Here is a 22,532-nt window from a genome sequence, read left to right as displayed (position 1 = left end):
AGTGGCTCTTCACCCACACCCCCCGTACCAGCACTGGCCAGCCCCTCTTTGGGGAGTGCTCCTGGGCTCCTGAGCCACCAAGGCTTTGGGGCCGTGGTCCTTGCACCGGGGTCAGACTTTTGGGGCAGATCTGAATTATTCCTTGGGCTGTGCCTGTCACCAGCTATCAGTGAGCAAAACTGGAAAGTTGGGCTGAAATCCGTTTAGCTGATCATGAGTTGTACACGTGCAGGGAGTCGGTTCGGGCCATCGGTAGCAGTGCCTCGGCTACAGATCACGGTGCTGCTCTCCGGGAGCTGACACAAACCCATCCAGCCATTCAGCCGCCAGCCACAGAGACCTCCACGAGCGCAGGATCTCCCAGGAAGCTTTTTCTTTAATGAACAAATGAAAAAGGGTAAAACAGAAGGGACAGGCCCCCTTCCCTGCTGTCAGAGTGGGTGGATGAGCCTTTGGCAGAAATGCAGTTCCCAAAGAGCATCTTTGTGGTATATCCACGGGTTTCAGGAGTGGGACTCACTGTTCAGACATTTTTATCAAAAGTTTGGGACCAGGCATCTTAGCCTCCAGGTGTCTGGATTTCTCTGGCTGCTTTCCCTCTGTGGTGCTCAGGGGTTTCAGCTTGGCTGTCGCCTTTGGCTGGAAAACAGTGATGAGGGAGCAACAATTAATCAATTCCTGCTCCATCAGCCCATTTGCACACGAGGACGCGTGTTTGTAGCTTGCCAGGGCTGAGCAAGACCAGTTACCAAACAGGGGTCTGAACGAGGGTCTGGTCCTGGCGTAGACTTTACCCAGCTCTGCTTAAGCCGAAAAAATGGCCTGTATCCTTTGGATAAGGAGAAGAGAGGGAGGCTGTCACTGCCGGGACCCTTTCCCCTCCAGCTCCCAAACTGAAGGAGAGATGGGAATAGGAGAGGGACTGGTGGTCCTTCATGGACAAACCCCTCTACTGCTGGGCTCTCTCGTGCCGCCTGTGGCACACGGCTGGTGGAAATGGATCTGGAGAGTCTGGTTAGCAATCTGGAAGCCAGTTAATTCTTTCCAGTTGGTGGGATTCATGCTGATGAACCAATCAGCAAATTTAATGTACCTTAAACCTTCCTCGTGGGCAACTTTAATCGAGCAATTAAAGCACCACGGCATTGCTAATTAAGAGGAGAAAATACCCAGCTTGGTAATTATGTGCTTGTGAATACAGTTTTGCGTCCATGGACGTTTATGAAGACAGTGGAGACTGACTTTCCGGTTGGTGGGGCAAGGGGGGAGCAGAGCTATATGGTGTGAGAGGAGGGGAAACCCCATCCAGCTGCACCCCATCACCCATGTACCGTGCTGGTGGGCACAACCCTAGCCACACAGGGTCAGGGTAAGCCAGGGGACAAAACGACTCAGGTGAAGCCATTGGCAGGGGAAGCCGGGTCAGAGACACGGACTCCAGCTGGGCTGGGCTGGGCAATGACCTGCGGCCACCGCAGCAAACCTTTGCAGCTGTGTGAACAGATGTGGTCCAGATGCTGATGTTGGAAGGGGAGGAAAGGTGGAGGCATGCGACCTGCTCTCCTTGGGCTTGGGCGCGAGGGGATGGACCCCTTTTGCCCAGTGCACTGCAGGTGGGGATGCTGCTTGCCCCTGGATGCCTGCCCAGGGAGACAACAGGCTGTGCTCCCTTCCTTCAGTGTGGAAGGAGTGGAGAAGCATGCAGGGAGGAGGAAAGATATGTTAGTGGGTTAAGGGAGCCCACCAGAGCCTTGATCCATTCCCTTCTCTCCCCAAACTCCTTATCCCTTTCTAAGTCAGAGATGCTTTGAGAAGCCTCAGCCTTCTCTCCCCTTTTTCTGCTAACTGATTTTTTTCCCACCCGTGTAAGAACATCACAGAGCAACCATGAGCTCCTTGTGTTGTGTCTTCACGTGAAACAGCCGATACGGGCTGCTTGGTTGGAAACAGGACACTGGTCTTGCTGGGCTGACTCCAAGCAAAACCCTTTTTCCTGGCTCTGAGCTACATGGGGCCCCCAAAAATGTGCCTGGGGGTCACGCATGCCTCTGTAAATCAGCAAAGCTGGGATTTCAGTGCACCCATTACCAGGCTCCACCTCCCTTAGGTCCTGCCTGAAAGCATATGTACCATATCTCAAGGTGACAATTAAATGTATGTCAAAATACCCTCTCATTGCAACTCCAAACAAACGTGTTGGAATACGTTTCGCATTTCTTTGCAAATCGGTGTGGATTTCAAGGAGACTTTCTATGCAAGTCCCATCACACACATGCCAGCTCCGAGCCGCAGGCTTGGTGCCTGTGTTGCACCTCAGTGACGCCTGCTCAGAGTGTCCCGTGCCCGCTGGCAGGGTACCAGGCTGTCGTACCCAGAGCTAGACTGCACCAATGCCCTGGGTGCCCACCACCAAGGGCTTCTGCCATGAGGGTACCAAAATAAACCTTTCAAGGGCAGGAGCAGTGATAGTTTCGAAGATGCGCTATGGGAGTTATGCAAATGTCCTTTCAGTGATGCCAGGCAAGAAAATCAAAGAAACTTAGTGACTCACAAGATTTTCATTGTTGGTTTGCAAGCCAGTCAGCCGCTTCATAAAATACAGGCAATACCAGCTGGTAAGATTATATCGCCTTCTGTTTATCCCGTGCAAAGCCCTGCACCGTAAAAAAACCAAAAACCCCCCCAAAAACCCAGTTTATTTTCCAAACCACATAAGCTAGGACTGTTCAGGATCCAGGTATCAGACTTCAGATGGGAACAGACTGTAAAGAAGATGTGTCAGAGACACAAATTGCTTACGAGGTTTGGGCTGGGCATTAGGAAAAACTTCTTCTGCCAGAGGATTATCCAGCCCTGGGATGGGCCACTGGGGAGGCGGCAGGATCTCCTTCCTTGGGGATTTCTAAGACGAATCTAAACACAGCCATGACCACGCTGATGGAGTTTTGGGGATAATCCCAGGATTATGAGGAAATTGGTCCAAGCACTAGAGGCTCTTCATGGGTGCTGCTGGGATCCTTGGATTCACACTTGTCTTATACCAGTGCTTCCAGTTTATAGTCCCAGACCTGGCTGCTAATTAGTCTGTTTGGATCCCAGGTCTGCTGGGCTGTGTGTGCATGGATAATTCAGCACAGCAAGCGTGCTGGAGGAGGCAGGGTGCAGGACGAGGTGATCTCAGTATCTCCAGCACCTTCACTCCCTCTTCTAAAACTCAAGCAAGTGGCCAATTGCATTTACTAGGAAAACAAAACAAAGCAGCCCCTCCAACATGTAAAACCATTTTTTTTTTCTGGTTAGGAACAAACAAAAAGGACAGAGATGACTGCAGAGCTGCCCTTTCCCCACAAACAGAACAATATGTCTTTTGTCCCTGGTTGAATATTTTATGGTTTGCCACTTTTCCTCTGAGTTTGCTGTGTTTCACTGACACAGCTGAAGGGTGAGAATGATGCTAGGCTGGAGTTCAGGTTATTGATGGGGATGAAACAAATTTCATTTGTGCTTGGTAGGTCTCTGTAGTCCCCATAAGAAGTGCCGAAGAGCAGCTGCACTGTGATGGATGGATCTGGCAACACTCGAAGTCCTTCACCAGTTTTGGAATGTGGTTTTTTTTGGTTTTTTTTTTTATTTGAACTCTTCTTTTCCACAGAATTTGGCCAGGTTCAGGTCATGAACACAAGTTGTTGCTCTGGATTAACAGTGTGCAGGTGCCTGGGAAACTGTTGTTGAGGAGTTTAGAAAAAGTCTGCAGGAAAGACCTGGCATTTTGCACCAGTACTTACACTGGAGATGGTGCAATGCAATGGGAGGCTGGGGCCCTTAAATTCACTACCAGCATATTCGGAGACTTGGTGTGATCGCCTTGCATGGGAAAGATGCTCCTCGTTCCCACAGAGCAGTAGAACTGCGCCAAAAATTTGTTCTGTACTTGGCATGAGATCCAGATCCCACCCATGTCACTGCTTCTTGTGTGCCGACTTCTTCCCCTTCCTGATGCTGCTGCTGACACTTCCCTGTGAAGGAAAAAGGGATCCAAAAGCTGGTGGTGCTGAGCTGTGCGGGGGCGAGGGCTGTGCTGGCCCCTGCAATGCTCTTCACTTGCTTCTGCTGGAGTGCTGGGCAGCCTTATTGTAAAGCTCAGCCCCTGTATATATCCATAGCTACGTGCATGTGGTGAGAGGGCTCACAAACCCTCCAAAGCTGCATACTGGTTCCCACAGGGGCTGGGATCAAGTTCTTGGTGGTTTGTATGTCCTTTCTTCATTTATGCATCTTTGCTCCCTGAAGCCTTGCAGCAGGGATGCAATGTTACCTCCGGCCACCGAATGGATGGCTCCCATTCGGCCCCGCTCCCTCCGGAACACGGCGTTTTCTGGGTTTGTTTTTGGTCTGGTGAAAACTGTGTTTTTTTCAGAAGCCTTGGATAGTTCTAAAACCCCCCGACAAGACTGAGTTTTGGAAACAGCTTTTTTCTAATTCTAGCATTAGACCACCTGTTTCCATCCGACTCCTGCAAGCTGTAGCATTTCCCCAGATAAGCTTCATAAAAAAGCCTTCACTCCGAGAGCGTGCCAGGCTGTCTCACCTACATACGTCTGCACAGTGTCACCTCGACTTTGCTCCTGCAGAAGGACGTCTGCACCAGGCAACAGAGCAGCTCGTGCAGCAAACTGGGATTTGGATGTTTCCTGGTTTTTTTTCTTTCTTTTTTTTTTTTTTTTTTTTGAAAGATGTAGTGAAGAAGAGCAGGGTAGAGTCAGGGGTGCTTTCAACAGTACTGATTTCCAGGCAAGAGGTGAGATGTGCTGATTTTTCTATGGCAGCACCATGCAGAAGTCCAGTTAGGGATGCAGCCAGTCTGGACCACCATGATTCCAGTTTGCCCAGCACTACAAATGGAATTACTCCACCTGGAAGAGCAGTGCCCTCCTTATACAACTTGTCCTGGCAGCCGTGAAATCTGGGCGTTGAGCAAGAAGCTGTGCAGGGTGCCCTTTGTTGCATGTGCCATTTGCTCACAGAGTAGGGTTTTGCTAGCTTTGCAAAATCTTCGTGGGTGAAAATCGCCCCCGTTTCCCACTCTGCAACATTTGGGGGTGCGAAGGGGTGTGAGATGGGTTGAATTGTGGGAAGAAGGGCCAAGCAGCGGGGAGGTGATGTGAGGTGGAGTCTGGGGTGATATGAGACGACTTCGGGTGGGTGGAGTGGTGTGATGGGTTGTAAGGTTGTGTTGGGAGTGGGAAGGGTTGTGAGCTGTGCGAAGGGGGTGCAAGGTGCAATTGGGCTGCGTGAAGGGATGTAAGGTGCTCAGGCGCGGGAGGTAAGGCAGTGGTCAGGGGTGTGAGACAGTGCGGGGGCAAGCAGCACGCAAAGGATGTACAGAGCATCAGCCATGGGGTGATGAATGGTCTGGGGACCACGAGTTTGCCTGAGAGAGCCAGCCCAGCCAGCCCCCAAAACCCCTTGCAGACCAGCAACCAATCTGGGGACAGAGCCTGGGCTGGGTTTGCAGGAAAAGCGGGGCACAGCCTTGCAAAAACACAAGGTTTGGGGCAATGAGGTGGATGCCTCTTTTTAAGACACGACTGTGAACAACATGCTTCTGTTTCAGTGTCTGTGTCATGCGGGAGCTGAGATTGGAGGCACCACGCTGAAACTGGATTGAAAGGAGCTGGGATTATGTATGTTAGCTTCTCCCACAGCCTGGAGGGCTCTGGGACTGGTGCCTGTCTCTGGCTGTCACAGTGGCTATGACACCCTTATTTCCATCTCTGTCTCTTCCCAGCACCACCAAAGGGAGGTACACAGCTGCTCTTCTGCTGCTTGCCGATGCCCAGCTTTGTTGCAGGGTCAGGGAAAGAGGCAATTGGTGGCACCGGTGCCATGGAGCTGCCCCATGGCACCCTCCCAGCCCTGCCCTCGTGCTGCCCAAACCTCTGGAGCTGAGGAGGGAGCCAAGGGGGAGTGACATGGGGTCAACGCTTGCATTTGCAGCCCCACTGAAGTAGCCCTTGGTGGTCCCGCCAGGGCCACCTGCAGAGCACTAGTCCCAGACGGCGACTTCGGACTGAGAAGAGCGGCTCGTTCCCGGCTAGCGTGTCCTCGACAGGTTCATCTATCATCTCCCGAGCTCTGCCAGCTTATTAGCAGATGTTGTCCTGTCCCTAGAGGATGGAGAGGGAGGGAAACAAATGGACCGAACTACAGATGGCTGGCAGAGACCTCCCCACGCTCGCTGTTTCTGAGACAAGCCTGCTGCTCCGGGGCCCCTTGGGCAGGTGATGCATGCAGGAGTGGGGCTGGTGGGCTGGGAAAAACAGGCAAGATGTGCTGTGCAGAGAGGGGGGTCAGTGGAAGCCCCATGGTATTGACCCCAAGAGGCTGGGGTGATAATTGGGGACCCACCTATGTGACAATGGGCTGGATATGTGCTCTGCCAAGCGCAGGTTTAGTGTTGGTTTTTGTAGGCTCTGCTTGTGACACTGGGACCAGCCAGGTGTCTGGGTTGCAAGACCAGTGTAGATGTGCAAGTCTTGAGCTGGGCTGCAGGCAAAGGTCTGCTGCTGTCCCATGTGCACTGTAAAACCACACCATGAGACGATACTGCAAGGACCAGCAGCCTTGCCTGGGTTTTACAGGGGGAATGGCACTGGGAACAGAAGAAGGACACCAGTAGCGGGACTTCTGGTGGTCCATAAAGAGGCAGGACCCGAGATCCTCAGACACAGAGCAAGCGTATCAATTGCATGAAATAATAAAAAAAAAAAAGAAATCCTCACCTTCTGCAGGGCTCCTGGGAGGGCAGTTCTGGCAGGTGGCAGTAGCTGGTTGCAGTGAAGACAGCAGGACAACCGTTCTGTACCTCCCTGGTGGGTGGCTTCAGATTTTGGTGGCTTCAGTGTGTGCTACAACCATGGCTGTGGAGCCCTGTAGATTTTAGACCTGGTGCGTTTGATTTAATTTTTCTTCCTGGCCACTTCTCTGCTGGTTTGCTCTTACCAGAGCTAACCCGGGAGGTCCTGGTCTTCCACGTGTCACCAGCCTGGCGTGAGAGAGCTCAATCCAGAGCTGGACATGCCTGTCATCCTGTACTGTAGAGATTTCATATCTTGTGCGGGTTCCAAGCTGGTACACCCTCCCGGGCCTGCAAAAGGTTTTGCACGTGTGTCTTGCTTCCATCTAAAGCAAGCACTGGGACACACAGAGGTGCATGACCCCATCCAGAGCAGTGCCTGCCCCTGCCTCAGTTGCTCTCCAGGTCTCCTTGCCTGCTCGTGCTGTCCAGGTGCTGGCTCCCAACAGCTCTGCCCTGGTGCACAAATTCACCTGTAATTTGTCATTTAGGATAATTTTCCCCCTGAGTGCATCTAAAATAATTGTGAATCATTGCTACAGGTAATTAACGGGGTTTTTTTACAGCATTAAATGCTAAGTGATTACAATTGCTTGATGCAAATCTGCTGCGCTTCGTGTTCCCATCCTTCCTGCTGGCCTGTCTCTCCATACCTGATATAGCACCAATTTCTCTGCTCTTAATTAAATATTGGTGGGAGGAACCATTCCAGTGCCTCTTGAATCAAGAGTCCCTGGTTGCTGGTTGCTGCATGGGTAGAGATGGGGGTGGTTTGCAGGTCCAAGGGGGATTCACACAAGTTGAAGCACCAAATCCTGACATGCACGCTGCCCAGCTCGGACTGTGGGGCTGTCTCATTGCTCGGTTCCCTCCTGGAAGGCTGTGCTCATGCCGTGTCTTCAGCCTTTTCCACACAGAAAAACTGGGAACTTTTCTTTCTTAAAGATTTGCTTGGGTTTTTTTTCCCCAGCTAGCTACCTGCTAAATTTGTCCCCACCTGAGAACAGGGTGTAACAGCACTCGTCTCAGCCTTACCCCCAAAAACAAGGGGTTGCAGACCAGAGGATGTTGCAGCGTCGGGCGGAGGGTATTTGGTAAAGGCAGAGAGTCCCTGGCTGTCTTGATGCGTGGCATCACGAGGACCAGTCAGCACCAGCACTTGGCAAACGTCCCGGGCTGTCCTTGCTGCAGCTGGCTGGGGACAGCAAACCTCCTCTCCCAACTCTGCCTCCCCTGTTTTCTCTCCTCTTCTGATGCCCTTGAGGAGGTGAAAGGTGTCAAGAGAGCTGGGGAGCAAAGCCAGCCCCGAGCTGCTGCGATTTCCTCGTAAGTCACATCTGCCTTCCCTTGCATCCCCACGTTTGGGCATTTCTGCTCCTTGCTCTGGTGCCCTTTGGGGAGTGGAGGAGCAGGAATTTAGGAACAAACTCTGGAACTGCTGGCCTTTGCTTTTTCCAGCCTGCTGTACCAAGATCTCTGGCACATGCAGCACGTGTACATCCTGCTGGTGGTATTGCTCCTCTGTCTTTAAAGCAGCATTCGGTGCAAAAGTGCCACAGAAGCTGGTGACAGAGTCTGAAGAGGGACCAGCAAGCCACCAGGGATGTGTGTGGCTGGAGCACCGCCTTCAGCTGCCATTGCTGGAAGTAGCTCAGTTATGAAGAGGCCGTTGTGTTACTGTGCAAGTGTGATACGTGAAATATGTTGGTAGCAATCAGTCCAGGGAGAGCTGTGGCAAGGAAAGGAGTGTTATTAAGAAGAAAACAAATCAGCACCTAGAAGCAGAACAAACAGACAGCAGGGAGGGACCCAGACCACCAGGGATGCTGAATCGCAAACAAAAGCCTTCTACATGCTTGGAAGCAAAAATTGAGGCTGTATGCAGAGCTGGTCACTGGGGCTAAAGACGGGAAAATGAAGGTATTACTACCTCGGTAGGGAAAAACAGAAATTAGCCAGAGCCAGGAATAATGCTTGAATCACTGGAACTGGTCCTAGAAGTACTTGATGAATACGGGGACCAGACAGAGCCTGTTTTTCCTTTCTTGGAATCGAAATCTGCAAGAGAGGACAGATCCTTCCACCCCCAGACAGATACCTGACATGCCACATGTCACTCTTGAGCTAATCGATTTTCCTAACGAGAGACGAGTTGTTTGTTTGTGTAACAAATGGTTCACCCGAGGGGCTGCTGGGAGAGGTGGGGGTAGGACGGAGCAGACCGATGCCAGCCCGGCTGTGGGATGAGCGTGTGCTCCTGCTGCACAGCTCCCAGCACCAGGAGGAGGCAGAGCAACTGAAGGCAGGTTGTGTTGTCAGAAAAAACTCGGGCTGCCTCATTTAGCCTTTGCTGTTCCTCCGCAGAGAGCAGGCAGCGTGCATGCACTGCCGGTTTGCTGCAACGTGAAACAAGAGGGGGTGTTTTCCCTTGTTTTGTGCAAGAAAATTTGTTGCTTCGTACAGCAGCACACCAGGGGCTTGCAGAGGGACGTGCACCATGTCCCAGGTGCGGAGCTTTTAATTCTGGAAACCGCCCACATCGATGTTCTTGGGGACCTGGGCACACCCGGCATGAGTAGTGAGGTGACCACTGTGAAGTGAGGACTGTGCCGTAAATTTGCCCCATAAATGATGGCTCTTAGAATAGTTTACAAGGTGATTTCCAGTGCTGCCTGGTTTGATCTTCACAGCATTCCCTGCCCCAGGGCCAGGCGGTGGCCCAGAGGGGTGGCTGCAGTGGGGAGAGCTCTGGGCAGCAGGCACGGGTGCAAGGAAAGCACCTTGAGCTTTGCAGGCAGCTCGCGAAAAGCAGAGGCACCCAAGTCTGCTTGTGAAACAGTGGGGAACAGGTACCGGGATGGCAGTAAGTACAGCCTGGGGGGAGAGCCAAAAGTTTTCACAGAGCCCAGTTTCCAGCTGGACAGCTGGAGGGGGGACTCACCCGGACGTTGGGGAGAAGGGCTGGTTTCCCATGCACTGGGACGGGGGTAAGAGCGGGGTCCAGCTTTGTGCTGGTGGGATTCACCAAGCCGTGGGGTGCTCCTCGTGCAGGCGCATCCCTCTGACCTCTGCCCCTTCCCTCCTCCGCCAGCCTGCCAGCTGGGATTTTACAAGTCGTCCCCCGGGGACCAGCTGTGTGCAAAGTGCCCCTTGCACAGTCATTCGGAGAGCCGGGCGGCCCGCGTCTGCCGCTGCGACAGCAGCTTCTACAGGGCGATGCAGGACCCCCCCTCGGCCGCCTGCACGCGTGAGTACCCCGGCTGCCCAGGCGCCCGTCCTGGGGCAGGAGCCACGTCCTCAGACACTGCGGATGCTCCCGGGCTGAGCCCATCATGCACCCTTGCCTCTGTGCATGCTGCCTAAGGTGCTGTAGCAGCCTTTCAACCCCGGGTCTGCCTTCGGCACACAAGCTGAGACCCCCTTAGCTGTGCTCCCTCGCGGTCTCATCCTCATCCTGCTGCTCTCCAAACATATCTGGACAGAGTCTGCTCCCCTCCCAGGGCTCTCTCCTGCAACGGAGCAGGGCGAGACCATGGCTTTGCCAGCAAACTCGCCTGCTCACGCACAGCCAGCGTGTCAGCCGCTTGCTGGCTGCTTTTCTTTGCAGAAATGCCCGGGCTGGTCAGACCTCTGGGAGGCCATGGGGCAGTGCAAGTGCTGCTGCACTCTCCCTCGCTGCGGGTGAACGGTGGCACCAGGCTTGTTATATGGTTTCCACTCAGCTCCCTGCCATAGGCTGCTTTGAGGAGCCCGGTGCTATTAAAAGGGGACGAGAGCATCCCAGGAGGAGTCCTCCTCTCTGCAGTTGGTCCAGGAGGGCAGAAAGGCTGCTAGCTGAAGCCAGGGTGAAAGACAGGTCAGCAACATCTGACTTGTGTTTCCCTAGGGCATATCCACTCAAGATTGTTAATCTCCCCAGGAAATGTGAGTTTACCCTTCCCTTTAGATGAGCAAGTCCTGCTCTCCACCCTCCAGCCCATTGACACCTTGGCTCTCCTGCTCCAGAGCACCTTACCTCATGGCATTCCACCTCAAGACCTGTCTGTGTCTTTGCTGTCTTCTCCTTGGAGCATTTCCCGCTCTGGGCAGCTCTGTCTTCCCTGTAGCATGGTTTGTAGGCGCAGGTACATGCTGCCCAAAGTGCACCTCCCCGTTGGTCCCATGCTCTGCCAGTCCCAACATCCTTCAGCAGCCCTGGCTCTGCCTGAACCTCTGCTTCTATTCCAGGGCCCCCTTCTGCTCCTGTGAACCTGATCTCCAGTGTAAATGGCACTTCGGTGACACTGGAGTGGGGCCCGCCCCTGGACAAGGGGGGACGCGCTGACATCGTGTACAACGTGGTCTGCAGGCGCTGCGCGGGGGACGCCGGCCAGTGCGAGGCGTGCGGCAGTGGGATCCGCTTCGTGCCCCAGCAGATGAGCCTGGTGCAGGGAGCGCTGACGGTGACCAACCTCCTGGCCCACACCAACTACTCCTTTTGGGTGGAGGCTGTCAACGGCGTGTCCGACCTCAGCCTGGAGTCCAGGAGAGCTGCAGTTGCCAACATCACGACGAACCAGGCAGGTAGGAGGAGCAGACACCCCCCTCCAGGCTTTGCCTGTGTGGGTGATGCTGATGTTGCTCCAACATTGCTCCAGCCAGTATCTGCAGGAGCCAGAACCTGCCCTAGCAGCCAAGGGCTGGTTTGGTGATGGGCATGGGACCCCCAGGAGATGTGAACCCTATCCTCTCTGCTGCTGGAGGTGGGTTCAGGGAGCTGGGATGGGCTGGAGACAAGCTGCTGCCCAAGGCAACTCTTACCCTTCTTTGATTCCTGGTATCCTTTTTCATCCTTTCCCTCCGCTTCAGCCTGCAGCCAGTGGTGGAGGCTCCTTGTCTGCAGGGGACAAGGGGCATGGAGAACACTTGTTTATTGACAGGAACACTAAGTGCAGCATGAATCTTTCAGGCTGTTCCTCCAGCCTTCTGTCCCTTCCCAAAGGGCCAAGCAGCAGTTCATGCTCTGCTCTTAGCTCACACCTATGCCAGGCACTGCAGGTGACAGCAACATTTGCTAGGAGAAGTCTCTCTCATGCATGTCTCATCTTTGCAAATCCCTTATGTGAAATGCTCTGTCCCCAGGAAATACTTCCGAGCGATGCTCTAGCCCAGGTGGGCCAGGACCTTGCTCCAGGGTCACCTGGGCATCTCCCCAGAGCAGAGCCCAGCTAAGTCCCTTTCCATGGAGCACGCTGCGGGCAGAGAGGACAGGGCAGGGATGGACCCTTCTTGTTAATCCTCCCAGTGGGAAACGAGCCCACGGGAATTTCCCGTGATGCTGAGCCTCTTCTGCTCTCATGGCGGTGGTGCCAGCAGGAGAAACCCGGGGAGCCTCGATGGGTTAGCTCATGGCTGGCACGAGAACAAGGCCCTTTTGTTACTAATGCCTGCCCGTAGCACTTCTTCACCATCCGCCGAGCCCACGTGGAAACGGCTCCGTCCTGCCGGCTCGCTCCTGCGTGATGCCTCCAAGTGCTGACGCGCAGCATCAGCCTGACGCCTCGGAGGGGGACGCTTAGGGACATGGTGCAGTGGGCATGGTGGGGTTGGGTTGACAGTTGGACTCGATGATCTTAGAGGTCTTTTCCAACCTTAATGATTCTATGATTCTATGATTTAGCTCTCAGGAAGGGCTGAATATTCCCATTTCAACCTCTCTGCTGGAAAGTGGATGCTGAGTAGGTGCTGCGAAACCAGCGGGGTTGGGAATTTGGTAGTGATTGAAGTTCAGCTGCCGTGCCTGCGCGGTGCTCCAGCTGCTGCACACCACAGAGCGTCCCTGCCCACCAGGAGGGGCTGAGGGACCCCTGCACGGGATGGCCCATGCTGGGAGCTGGTCACTGTTGTCCCCCCAGCCCTGGGCAGCTCAGCAGGGCAGGAGTGTGTGCAGCAGAGATGCCCTGGGGCTGTTTGGAAAGATGGCATTGCAGGTGCCCGTGGGGTTTAGCTGATTCCCACCATCCCACCCTGTCCCAGCTCCCCAGGGTCCTGTGTCCCAACAGTGATTGCTGCTTCTCAGAGGAGCCGGCTTGAAGAGGAACTGAGCTATAACTGCTGCCTTTCAGTCCCTGGGTGCCCCACTGCTGCTGCAGCCCCTGCAGCCTCTTTTGGTCTCTGTGCTTCTCCAGCGACAACTCCTGCGCTGCAGCCGTGGCAGGCAGCAGCTCCATCTTCCCCAGAGCCACCACATCCCATTTTTCATTCGGCAGTTTGGGTGCCTGACCCCTTCCCATCAGTCAGACCCCTGGCCACCGCAGCACCCCACCACACTCTCTGGGGTCCTTCCAGGGGGGATTTTCGCAGAGGGAAAAGAGGCCGGTGAGTTCACTCCTCCAGCTGTGGCAGCTCCAATTCGGACACGGCAGGTACAAGGACCGATTCACAGGACCGATTCCCAACCCAGGCCCAGGCAGATGACAAGTATCTCAGGGCAGGAGAGCACCCCCAGGGCACCTTTAGACTGATGCTCAGTCCCTGATCACCCCTCTGGGCACTTATCACCTCCCCTTTCCCTCTTCCCCTGCCCCTCTCCCCCTTCCCCAGATGGGGAGAAGGGGTCAGGGTCCTGCCAGGGATCTCCACGACCTCCAGCCCCACAGCCCCTTCTCCTTTCTGGCTCCAGATCACAGAGAAGCACCAGTGTCCCCTCCTGCCTGTGCTGGGACAGTGCCCTCCTCTTTCATCTCCTCGGAGCCTGCTCACTCCATGGGAAAGAGATGGAGGCAACTGAAGCGAACAAAAGCCTGTTTGCAAGCCCCTTCACAGCACTCATCTTCACATGGCTTTAATTAAAACAGAAACATGGTTTAAACCAGGGGTCCTGCATGGGGCTCCAGTTCCACCCTTCCCTGCTGCTGTGTCCTGCTGCCCTCACCCATGCAGGACCCCCACCAGCAGGCACCTAACACCCTGCCGTCTGTGTCCCCAGCCCCATCCCAGGTGGTGGTGGTCCACCAGGAGAGCACGGGCCAGAACAGCGTCACCTTGCTGTGGCAAGAGCCAGACCAGCCCAACGGCATCATCCTGGAGTACGAGATCAAGTACTACGAGAAGGTAACGCTGAGCTTGCTGCCGCAAACCGGTCCCAACGTGGTGGATTTAGACAGGGGCATGGCCTGGTTTAAATCCTGCTGGTGCAATAGCTGCTATCAGCCAGCCTTGCACAAAGGACTATTTTGGAAGACTTTGATGTTGCTGTGCTGATGCAGCAAGGTTTTTGGTGTTGCTTTTTCCCAGGACAAGGAAATGCAGAGCTATTCAACTCTGAAATCCAAGGGCACCACTGCCACCATCTCCGGGCTCAAGCCTGCAACCCGCTACATTTTCCAGGTTCGGGCTCGGACTTCTGCTGGCTGCGGGAGGTTCAGTCAGACCGTGGAAGTGGAAACGGGGAAGCCAGGTGAGTGTATGCAGTTGTGGGATGTGGGAAGTGTGGGGCAGGGAGCATGGGGGATGGCGATACCCTTGTCCACGGCGATTGTGCCTCTGCCATCCAGGGAAGAGAGGCTGGAGGCACATCTCACGGGGTTTCAGCCTGCAGGGCTTGCTTGAGGTTGCCCTCCTGAGATGTGTTTATACATTAGAAAGAAGAGGGAGGAAGGACATAGCAGGTAGGGCAGGGAAGACCTGGTGAGGTCCTGAGGCTCCAGACTCCTCTCTGCACTGGTTTGCTGTATCCCTATGACTTTCCCAGATCTGTGCTTGATTTCCCTATGTGTAAATGGTCCCTGTACACTGGGAGAGCCCCAAAGATGGGGCTGGATGGGGAATGGTGCTTTAACTTTGAAGAACATGACCCCAGTGGGGTAGGTGAGTTTCTGAGCACAGCAGAGTGCTCCTCACTCCAGCTCGCCTCCCTCCTACCCTGCTTCTTCCAGTCTCTCTCCGGTACGACACGATGACGATTGTCTGGATCTGCCTGACGCTCATCACTGGCCTCGTCGCGTTGCTGGTGGTCCTAATCTGCAAGAAGAGGTAGGTGTTTTTTGGAGGTCAGTGCGGTTTGTCACCAAGCGGGGCAGGAGGGATGGCAGAACTTGGGCGCAAGTTTTCTCCTCTCAGTTTGTCCAGAGCATCCGTAGGTCAGGGGTTAATAAGCAACCAAGAGACTTCATTTAGGGGTCACCCTGTCTCCACTTTCCCTGAGGCAGAGCCAGTCTCCAAACCTTCCCCTCACGGCAGCAGGCTGAATAGCAGTAGCAGTAGCAATAACAATAGCAATAGCAATAACCATAGCCATAGCAATACCAGTACCAGTACCACTACCAGTACGAGGGCTGACTGGATGAGCTAGGAGGTAGGTCAGGAGTGGAGAGAGCTTTTCTCCATCAGAAAGGTCGAAGGGGGACTGTGTCTGCCACATCTCAGCACGGCTGAGCCAGGCATGTGGAGCACACATGCTGCTACCCAGAGGAGACAAAAGGGCTGCAGCTTTTAGCACTGTCAAGCTTGGAGAGCACCTGGAAAGTACCTTGCCAAAGTTCAGCAAGACGTTCAGCAAGATGCAAGGATGCAGCTGGTGGAGGGCCAAGTGTTAGCTCCAGCTCCTCCTGGGCTGCCTACAGCCCTGGCACGCACTGCCTTCCACATTGCCTTTGGGCTTCTTGTGGGAGCGAGGGGCAGGGGCACCTCTTCTGACCCTTGTGTCCCTGTGGCAGGCACTGCGGCTACAGTAAAGCTTTCCAGGACTCCGACGAGGAGAAGATGCATTATCAGAACGGGCAAGGTAGGACCCTCCCTTCTGCTGCCCCTGGGATGTGAAGGACCTCAGCCCTGTGGATGGGCAGGGACCTGGGCCGTTACCCTCTGGCACTGCTGTGGTTTCCAGGGGGAAGGGTTTTGATCACTGCCTGCTTCTAGGGATGTGTCTAGGAGAGCCGAGCGGGGGCTCTGATCCCAGGGGCTTATGGTAATGGGGTTGAAGGGCTGCACAATGTGAGATGGGACTGCAGCACATTCATCTCAGACAGCAGCAGGCCAGAAGAGTGGAAAATTCATCACAGGTGAAGGGTGAGGGGTAGGGGGTGATGGAGGGGGACAATCACATGAAGGACACCTGGGCAGCCAGGTCCTGGATTGCTCTGAGGACACTGCTATGCCAAAGAGTGCCTTGGGTTTCCTTGGGGCTGCAACCTCTGTGGCTCCTCAGCATGTCAACCCAAGAAGTCCTGCCCCTGCCCATCCTCTGCCTGGCTGCTGGGGGGCCCCTACTTCTCAGCAGGGCTGCCTGAAAGAGCTTATCTCCTCCCTCCCCTTTGAAACCTGGCAGTGAAGTTCCCCGAGTCGAAGTTCTACGTGGACCCCCACACGTACGAGGACCCCTGCCAAGCCGTGCACGAGTTCACCCGTGAAATCGAGGCCTCCCGGATCAAGATCGAGAAGGTCATCGGGTCCGGTGAGCCCCCAGGCATGAAATAAACTCTTTGGAGGCAGCCTAGCACAGAGGGTTGCTATTCACTGATGGCTCAGGCTGACACAGCAGATGGCTCAGCCTGTCCCACATGCTCCAACGTGGCCACCCTGCTTTCAAACCTCGGAGCAAGCATCTGGGGTGACAAGATGCAAATGAAATTGCAAGCAAAATGGTAAATTTTCTGAACAAAAGGGTTTTTTGCTTAGGAACAGGGGCTTGCAGGGAAGCATGGGGCAGAGACAGAGCTGGAACATCCCAAGGGTTTACAGAGGCTCACCCTGGGTGCTGAGGGACAGCACAGAGCCCAGCAGAGCAGCATAAGGGAGCCTGGCTGAGGGACATCCCTGCTGCTCTAAGAGACTCCCAGATTTGTTCATTGAAAGCAGTAAAGCAGGTACCACTGTAATCACTCTTGGCCCATCGCCTTCAGTAAAAGGCATCAGGGAGAGGTGGTTTCTGTATTTCTGCCCAGTTCCCAAGGGTGGCACTGGAAGCCGGAGATGGGCAACCCTTTCTGTACTCGGAGGCAGCAACGCACAAAGAACCCAAGAGTCCTGAGGGGCTGGAGCACGCTGCGAGCATGCACCGGGTGATCCATGGTGCTGGTGGGTCGGTGCAAGAAGCTGAGGAGGTCCCCATGCCCTCACCTTCCCTTGCCTTGCAGGGGAGTCCGGAGAGGTGTGCTACGGCCGCCTGAAGCTGCCAGGGAAGAGGGAGATTCCCGTGGCCATCAAGGCACTGAAAGCAGGCTACACAGAGAAGCAGAGACGGGACTTCCTGAGCGAAGCCAGCATCATGGCACAGTTCGATCATCCCAACGTCATCCACCTGGAGGGGGTGGTGACCAGGAGTATGTGGCTGGTGGAGTCGGGACCCGATGGTGGGGCAGAGCTGGGATGTATCTCCCTGGGGGCTCCCTGGGAGATGGGGGTCAGGGATCACTTTGGGTGCACTCCCTCCTTGGGCCGCCCCGGTTGCTCGCTTGTTAGATGTCCATTTACCCAGAGGCCCCTCCATCCCACCCCCTTGCCTTCTCTTACAGGACAAACTTTCCATGTGGCAGTTGCTCCACAGTGTGCCCCAGGTCAGGGTTATTGGTTTAGGAGTTGTCCTACCCATTAGCGTTTATTTTAAAGGCTGCCTGTATTGAATCATAATTTGAAGTCTTCCTTCAAAAAGGCACATTCTGATGCAAAGAGTTATGCTAATGGTATGCAAATTTCAGCAGGATAATGAAGCTGACCTAGCCACATCAATAACTCCTGGAGGGAGGGGTAAGTGTCGGGGTTATTGCCACATCCCCATCGTTGTGTCCGTCCTGCGTGGTGCAGGGGTGAGACCACTCCGCGGGGCTGCAGGAGATCCACAGGCCTGGATTCATGTCTCTCCCAGTAAAAGCCTGGCACTGGGCTTCCCGGAGGAAGGTGACTTCTCTGCTAACTTGACCTCCCTTGTCTTCTGCAGGCAAATTGGTAATGATTGTTACTGAATACATGGAGAACGGCTCGCTAGACACCTTCCTCAGGGTAAGGAGCTCTTTTGTATTTTTATTCATTGCACATCCCCCTGGGCTGAGTGGCTGGAGGAGAGACTGGTTCCTGCTCCTCAGCCTCACGGCCACCGCAACCCCTGTGTGAGAGCGATGTGCTGTGGGCTCTCACCTCTCCAGCAGACACGGGCTTCAGGGCATCGTGGCCGGCTCCCGGGATCGGCACTGCAAAGGCGGGGGCACCCGTCTGAGCGGCGTGTCAGAAACGCTGGGAGGGCAGGAGGTGGGCTGGGGAACGAGAGAGAGGCACTGGGGTTAGAGGAGGTACTAAGCCAAAGATGAGAGGTACCAGGGGGTTAGTTTAATGAAAGCAGCATCAATAGGATGCTGGTGAAAACCACAAATGAACTCTGGGCTATTTCCTTTCCAGAAACATGACGGGCAGTTCACCATCATCCAGCTGGTGGGCATGTTGCGCGGCATCGGAGCGGGCATGAGGTACTTGTCTGACCTGGGCTACGTGCACCGGGACCTGGCTGCCCGCAACATCCTGGTGAACAGCAACCTGGTCTGCAAAGTGTCTGATTTTGGTCTCTCACGCATCCTGGAGGATGACCCTGATGCTGCGTACACCACCACGGTGCGTGGCTCCTTGCATTGCAGTCTTGTTGACCCTTACCGATGGTGATTGCCCCAGGCCACAGACAGATGGAGAAGTCAAGATAGGAAGGGCCAGGAATGGAGATAGTGACCTCACTGCTGATATCTGGACCAAGAGCATGAACCCAGAAAACTTCTGAGCCTTAATGCATTGTCCTTCATACAGGGACATCCCAGAACTGAAGTGTGCAGTGAACAAAGAGAAGCAGGGTGGGAGAGCAGGGAGCTGTTCAAACCTCCCCAGTCAACATCTCCTGTGGGCATGCGTGGCCCACTGCACAGGGACAGTCCCATGTCCCCATTGGAGTCCTTCTCTAGACTTTGTAGCTCCATCCACTCCTTCAGTTGTCCTAGAGCCATAGGTCAGTAGGTGGATGTTATGGTACACACTAGTTTTTCCATGTCATTCTGCCTCATTCAGGGATCTGGAAAGGGTGGGAATTGCTTTGCAACCTAGATGATTTTGTTTTAATGTAGGACACTGTTAGTCTGTGAAGCCATTTTAAGATTTTTCTGGCCAACCTGACAGCTCTGGATCTTGATGTGCTCCTCCACTGGAGGTCATCAGCAGCAAAATGAAATACATGAGGGAATGTGCTCTTATTGCACTTCTCTGGCCTTGAAAGGAATTACTGTGTTCCCCAGGCACATCTTTGGCTGGGAAAATGTGGTGGATAGACAGTTCCTGATGGAGGCCAGTTTGGAGCTGCAGCTGAGGAGTCCCAGCATCATTTTTCAGAAGGACCAAGACTAGAGAAGCAGAAAGAGCTTCAGGTTACTTTGGGGTAGCCGACGGCAATGCAAAGCATGGCCCAAAGCGGTTGCAGCTCTGAGGGATGAGTGCACAGTGGCCCAGCGTGGAGAACATGGCCTTTATGCTCTTGGCTTGGCTTCAGCCAAGTGGAGAAGTGAGCCGGAACGTGTCCTGCATGTGTCTTTGTGTTCAGCTGCTGCCTTTGGTATCTCAAGAAATAACTTGATATTCCAGATCCTTTAATTTCGGGGAAGGTTCCTGCTGCTTGTTTCAAGTACAGCATCTTCTGCATCTTGTCTTTGGGACTCTCAGAGGAAGGGTAAAAAGGGGCCCAAGATCAGCTAGGGCTTCCTGATGTCAGAGCAGCCCATCTCCTTGTCCGTGGCCTACAGACACACACATCGTCTGGCCTTCCTCCCACCAACCCAGTCTCTGAGCTTTCGCCCAGTGCTTTTAATCTTTGTGAACAAGTTTCCAGAGACAGTATGTCAGTGACCACACTGGGTCAGGAAGGTGCCCTGAGTGACCAGAGCTCACCTATTGACCTACCTGCTGACCTTTTCCAATCCTGCCCAGTTTCTAGAGACACTGTCTCATGTCCCCAGTATGAATGCAAGCAGGGAGGTCGCTAGAGGATGGAGCAGCCACCGGGAATGTCACAAGCAGAGGTTTTAGGCATCTTGGCATAGTGAAACCCACCAGAGCTGGTTTCTCTGGAGGAAGACTAGGTGCATAGTCTGGATAGAGCTGAACCCCAAGGATGCAGTGACAGGAGCAGGAGCAGGAGATCTCTGGCGAGGTCTCAGTCCGGGTATCCTGAAAATGGAATTCTTTCTTGTTCAGAAACTTGTGATAAGATGGTATCCTGTGTTCCTCCTCTGTTGTACATGATCTGCTCAGGTCCCCAAAGGGACTCTCCCAAAGGACACATCATTCATCTTCAGTCCCCATCAAGGAGTGCGCCAGAGCAGGCAGGACTCAGTTGGGTGGAGGCAACTCTCCCTAGATGGGGATACCTGAAAGGTGTTCCCAGGCACATCACGCCTGCCCCAGCTGCTCTGGGAAACCCACCTGATGTTTCCTACACCACAACTTTTCTCTTCAGATGGCTGGCAACCACATTTCCAGCTTAAATGTATTCTTAGCTCATATATTGCTGATTTTTGTCAGCATGGCCCTTTAATTCAAGTCCTTCTCTTCAGTGCTTGCCTGCCAAAGCAGTAATGGACAGGGAGCACATGCCATCGCTCTCCTTGTCTGCCCAAGTCAGGCTCTCTGCCTGCGCCCAGGGTCAGCTCCATGCTTTCGTGCTCTGGTAGCCCTCGGCTCCACTTCATCACTTTGAATTCCTCTCTCTTGAACAGTGAGGGCCAGAATTGTGCATGAAGAAGACCTTGTAAAACAGCACAGCTTTCTCCTTGCTCTACTGAAACTACCTTGAAGTCATCCCTCAGGTACAACTCCAGGCTTATCTTGCCTCCTCAGTCCTTTCCAGAAGATGCCATCCCAGCATATCGCTTGTCTAATCTGCTGTCCCAGCTGCAGAGAGGGAGGGATGCCTGAGCCCTGCATGCTCTGAGCCTCCACTGTCGCTCACTTTTTCAGGGGGGGAAAATCCCTATTCGCTGGACGGCTCCGGAGGCCATCGCATACCGCAAGTTCTCCTCGGCCAGTGATGTGTGGAGCTACGGCATTGTCATGTGGGAGGTGCTGGCCTACGGCGAGCGCCCGTACTGGAACATGACCAACCGGGACGTGAGTGGACGCGGGGCAGCATGGTGGCAAGCCTGCCTCTCCTCCTGCCCTCACCCAAGCCAGACTAGCAGGGGGGGCTGGGGAAAAGGGACCCAAAGAGCAGCCCTTGCCTCTCCTCACATCCCCACAGGGCTGTGCACAATGTGCTTGTCCCCTCAGTGGGGACATCAGCGTGTTGCCCATCATTGCACCACGCAGCCTTTCCCTTTGCAGCACCGTGGCTCCTGCTTGTGTGCCCTGTGGGTCTCCCCCCCGCCGCCTGCTGCTCTGTACAAGCCTTTCTGCTGGCTGGAGAGCTCCAGCACGTGCTGTGCCACCTTCCCCATTCCCTGGAAGGGGTCAGGGCTTCCCTAGGATCACTGCATTAGTCTGCCAGTCCCTCCTGCTCCCAGTGCTGGGGGTCCATCCCTTCCGCTGCCCACGTGAGGCTAATGAGAGCCCCAGGCTTGTACTGCCCAGCAGTAGGCTTTGGGCTTGTCAGAGTTATGTGGAGCCATTCTTACCTCAAGAGTAGCATAAAAACTGTAGGAAAATGTAGGTTATATTCCTGACTACAACCTGGGAGCAAAATTTCCAAAAGGAGGCAATAAAATGAATATTTTGACTCTGCGGAACCGCAGGACTCCTTTTTTTTACCTGTGGGGACTATAAACCTATCTACCTGCTCCCTGCTCTGGGAGTCCTGAGAATCCCCTCTCTCCCTAGTGTTTTTATTATTTTAGAAAGTGGCTTTGGTGACAACAGGGCACGGATGCAGTGGCTTTCACTACCTCCTCTGCACAGTTCCTTCGAGCAGGGTTTCCTCCAGCCTTGCTGCGCGGTGGCAAGCCCTGGTTGCAGAACAACTGAATGTGAGAGCAGCTCTCGTGGCTTGTCTGCTGGAGAGAAGCTGCAATATTTTAGGCCTGTTGGACCATTTAATAAATCCACTGTGATTTCTTGTATGTGCATGGTATCCAGCCTGCTTCCAGCTCTCCACAGAGACTGCGCACAGCTCGCTGGCAATGCACTTGTCATTTAGCATGAATCTTGTATACACCACCCTGCTTCCCCATCCGATGGCCCCAGCAGCTCATGCACCAGGGATCTTTCTCGTGTGCAGCCGTCTGGGGTGCTCGGAGTCGGGTAGGAGTGGAGCTCCACGTTGGCATGTGGCTTCCTTCCAGGTCATTAACTCAGTGGAGGAAGGCTACCGCCTGCCTGCCCCCATGGGCTGCCCCACAGCCCTGCACCAGCTCATGCTGGATTGCTGGCAGAAGGACCGCAGCGAGAGGCCACGCTTCTCCCAGATTGTCGGCATCCTGGACAAGCTCATCCGCAACCCTGACAACTTGAAGTGCACAGCCACCGTGAACCGGTAAGGACTCCTTGAGCCTCCGTGATGAGCAGGGGTTGACAGCTGATGCTGGGCAGAACATGTGGCTCGCAGCAAATAAGGGATATTTCTGTCCAGCTCTAGCAGCAGTGGCTTCTCTGCAACCATGGACGTGCATGGGGCCCACGGGCACAGGTTGTGGTGGGCAGCATCCTGCATTTCACTGCCTTGCTCCCACCATGGCACCCCCAC

General features: G+C 54.4%; 1 protein-coding gene across 1 annotated transcript in view; it reads left to right on the top strand.

Annotated features, from left to right (window-relative positions):
- The window catches only part of EPHA8 (EPH receptor A8), a 50,312-nt gene that overhangs the window by 25,722 nt on the left and 2,058 nt on the right, over positions 1-22,532 (top strand). Inside the window, exons 4-15 of the mRNA XM_075172073.1 lie at positions 9,948-10,103; positions 11,084-11,419; positions 13,824-13,948; positions 14,132-14,294; positions 14,773-14,869; positions 15,553-15,620; positions 16,164-16,289; positions 16,972-17,157; positions 17,772-17,833; positions 18,227-18,436; positions 20,816-20,965; positions 22,132-22,322. Coding sequence (XP_075028174.1) covers positions 9,948-10,103; positions 11,084-11,419; positions 13,824-13,948; positions 14,132-14,294; positions 14,773-14,869; positions 15,553-15,620; positions 16,164-16,289; positions 16,972-17,157; positions 17,772-17,833; positions 18,227-18,436; positions 20,816-20,965; positions 22,132-22,322 — 1,870 coding nt within the window. The remainder of the gene's footprint in view (positions 1-9,947; positions 10,104-11,083; positions 11,420-13,823; positions 13,949-14,131; positions 14,295-14,772; positions 14,870-15,552; positions 15,621-16,163; positions 16,290-16,971; positions 17,158-17,771; positions 17,834-18,226; positions 18,437-20,815; positions 20,966-22,131; positions 22,323-22,532) is intronic.

The sequence above is a fragment of the Calonectris borealis genome, chromosome 23, assembly GCF_964195595.1.
Source record: "Calonectris borealis chromosome 23, bCalBor7.hap1.2, whole genome shotgun sequence".
NCBI lineage: Eukaryota > Metazoa > Chordata > Aves > Procellariiformes > Procellariidae > Calonectris > Calonectris borealis.
This window is presented reverse-complemented; position numbering and strand designations above follow the sequence as displayed.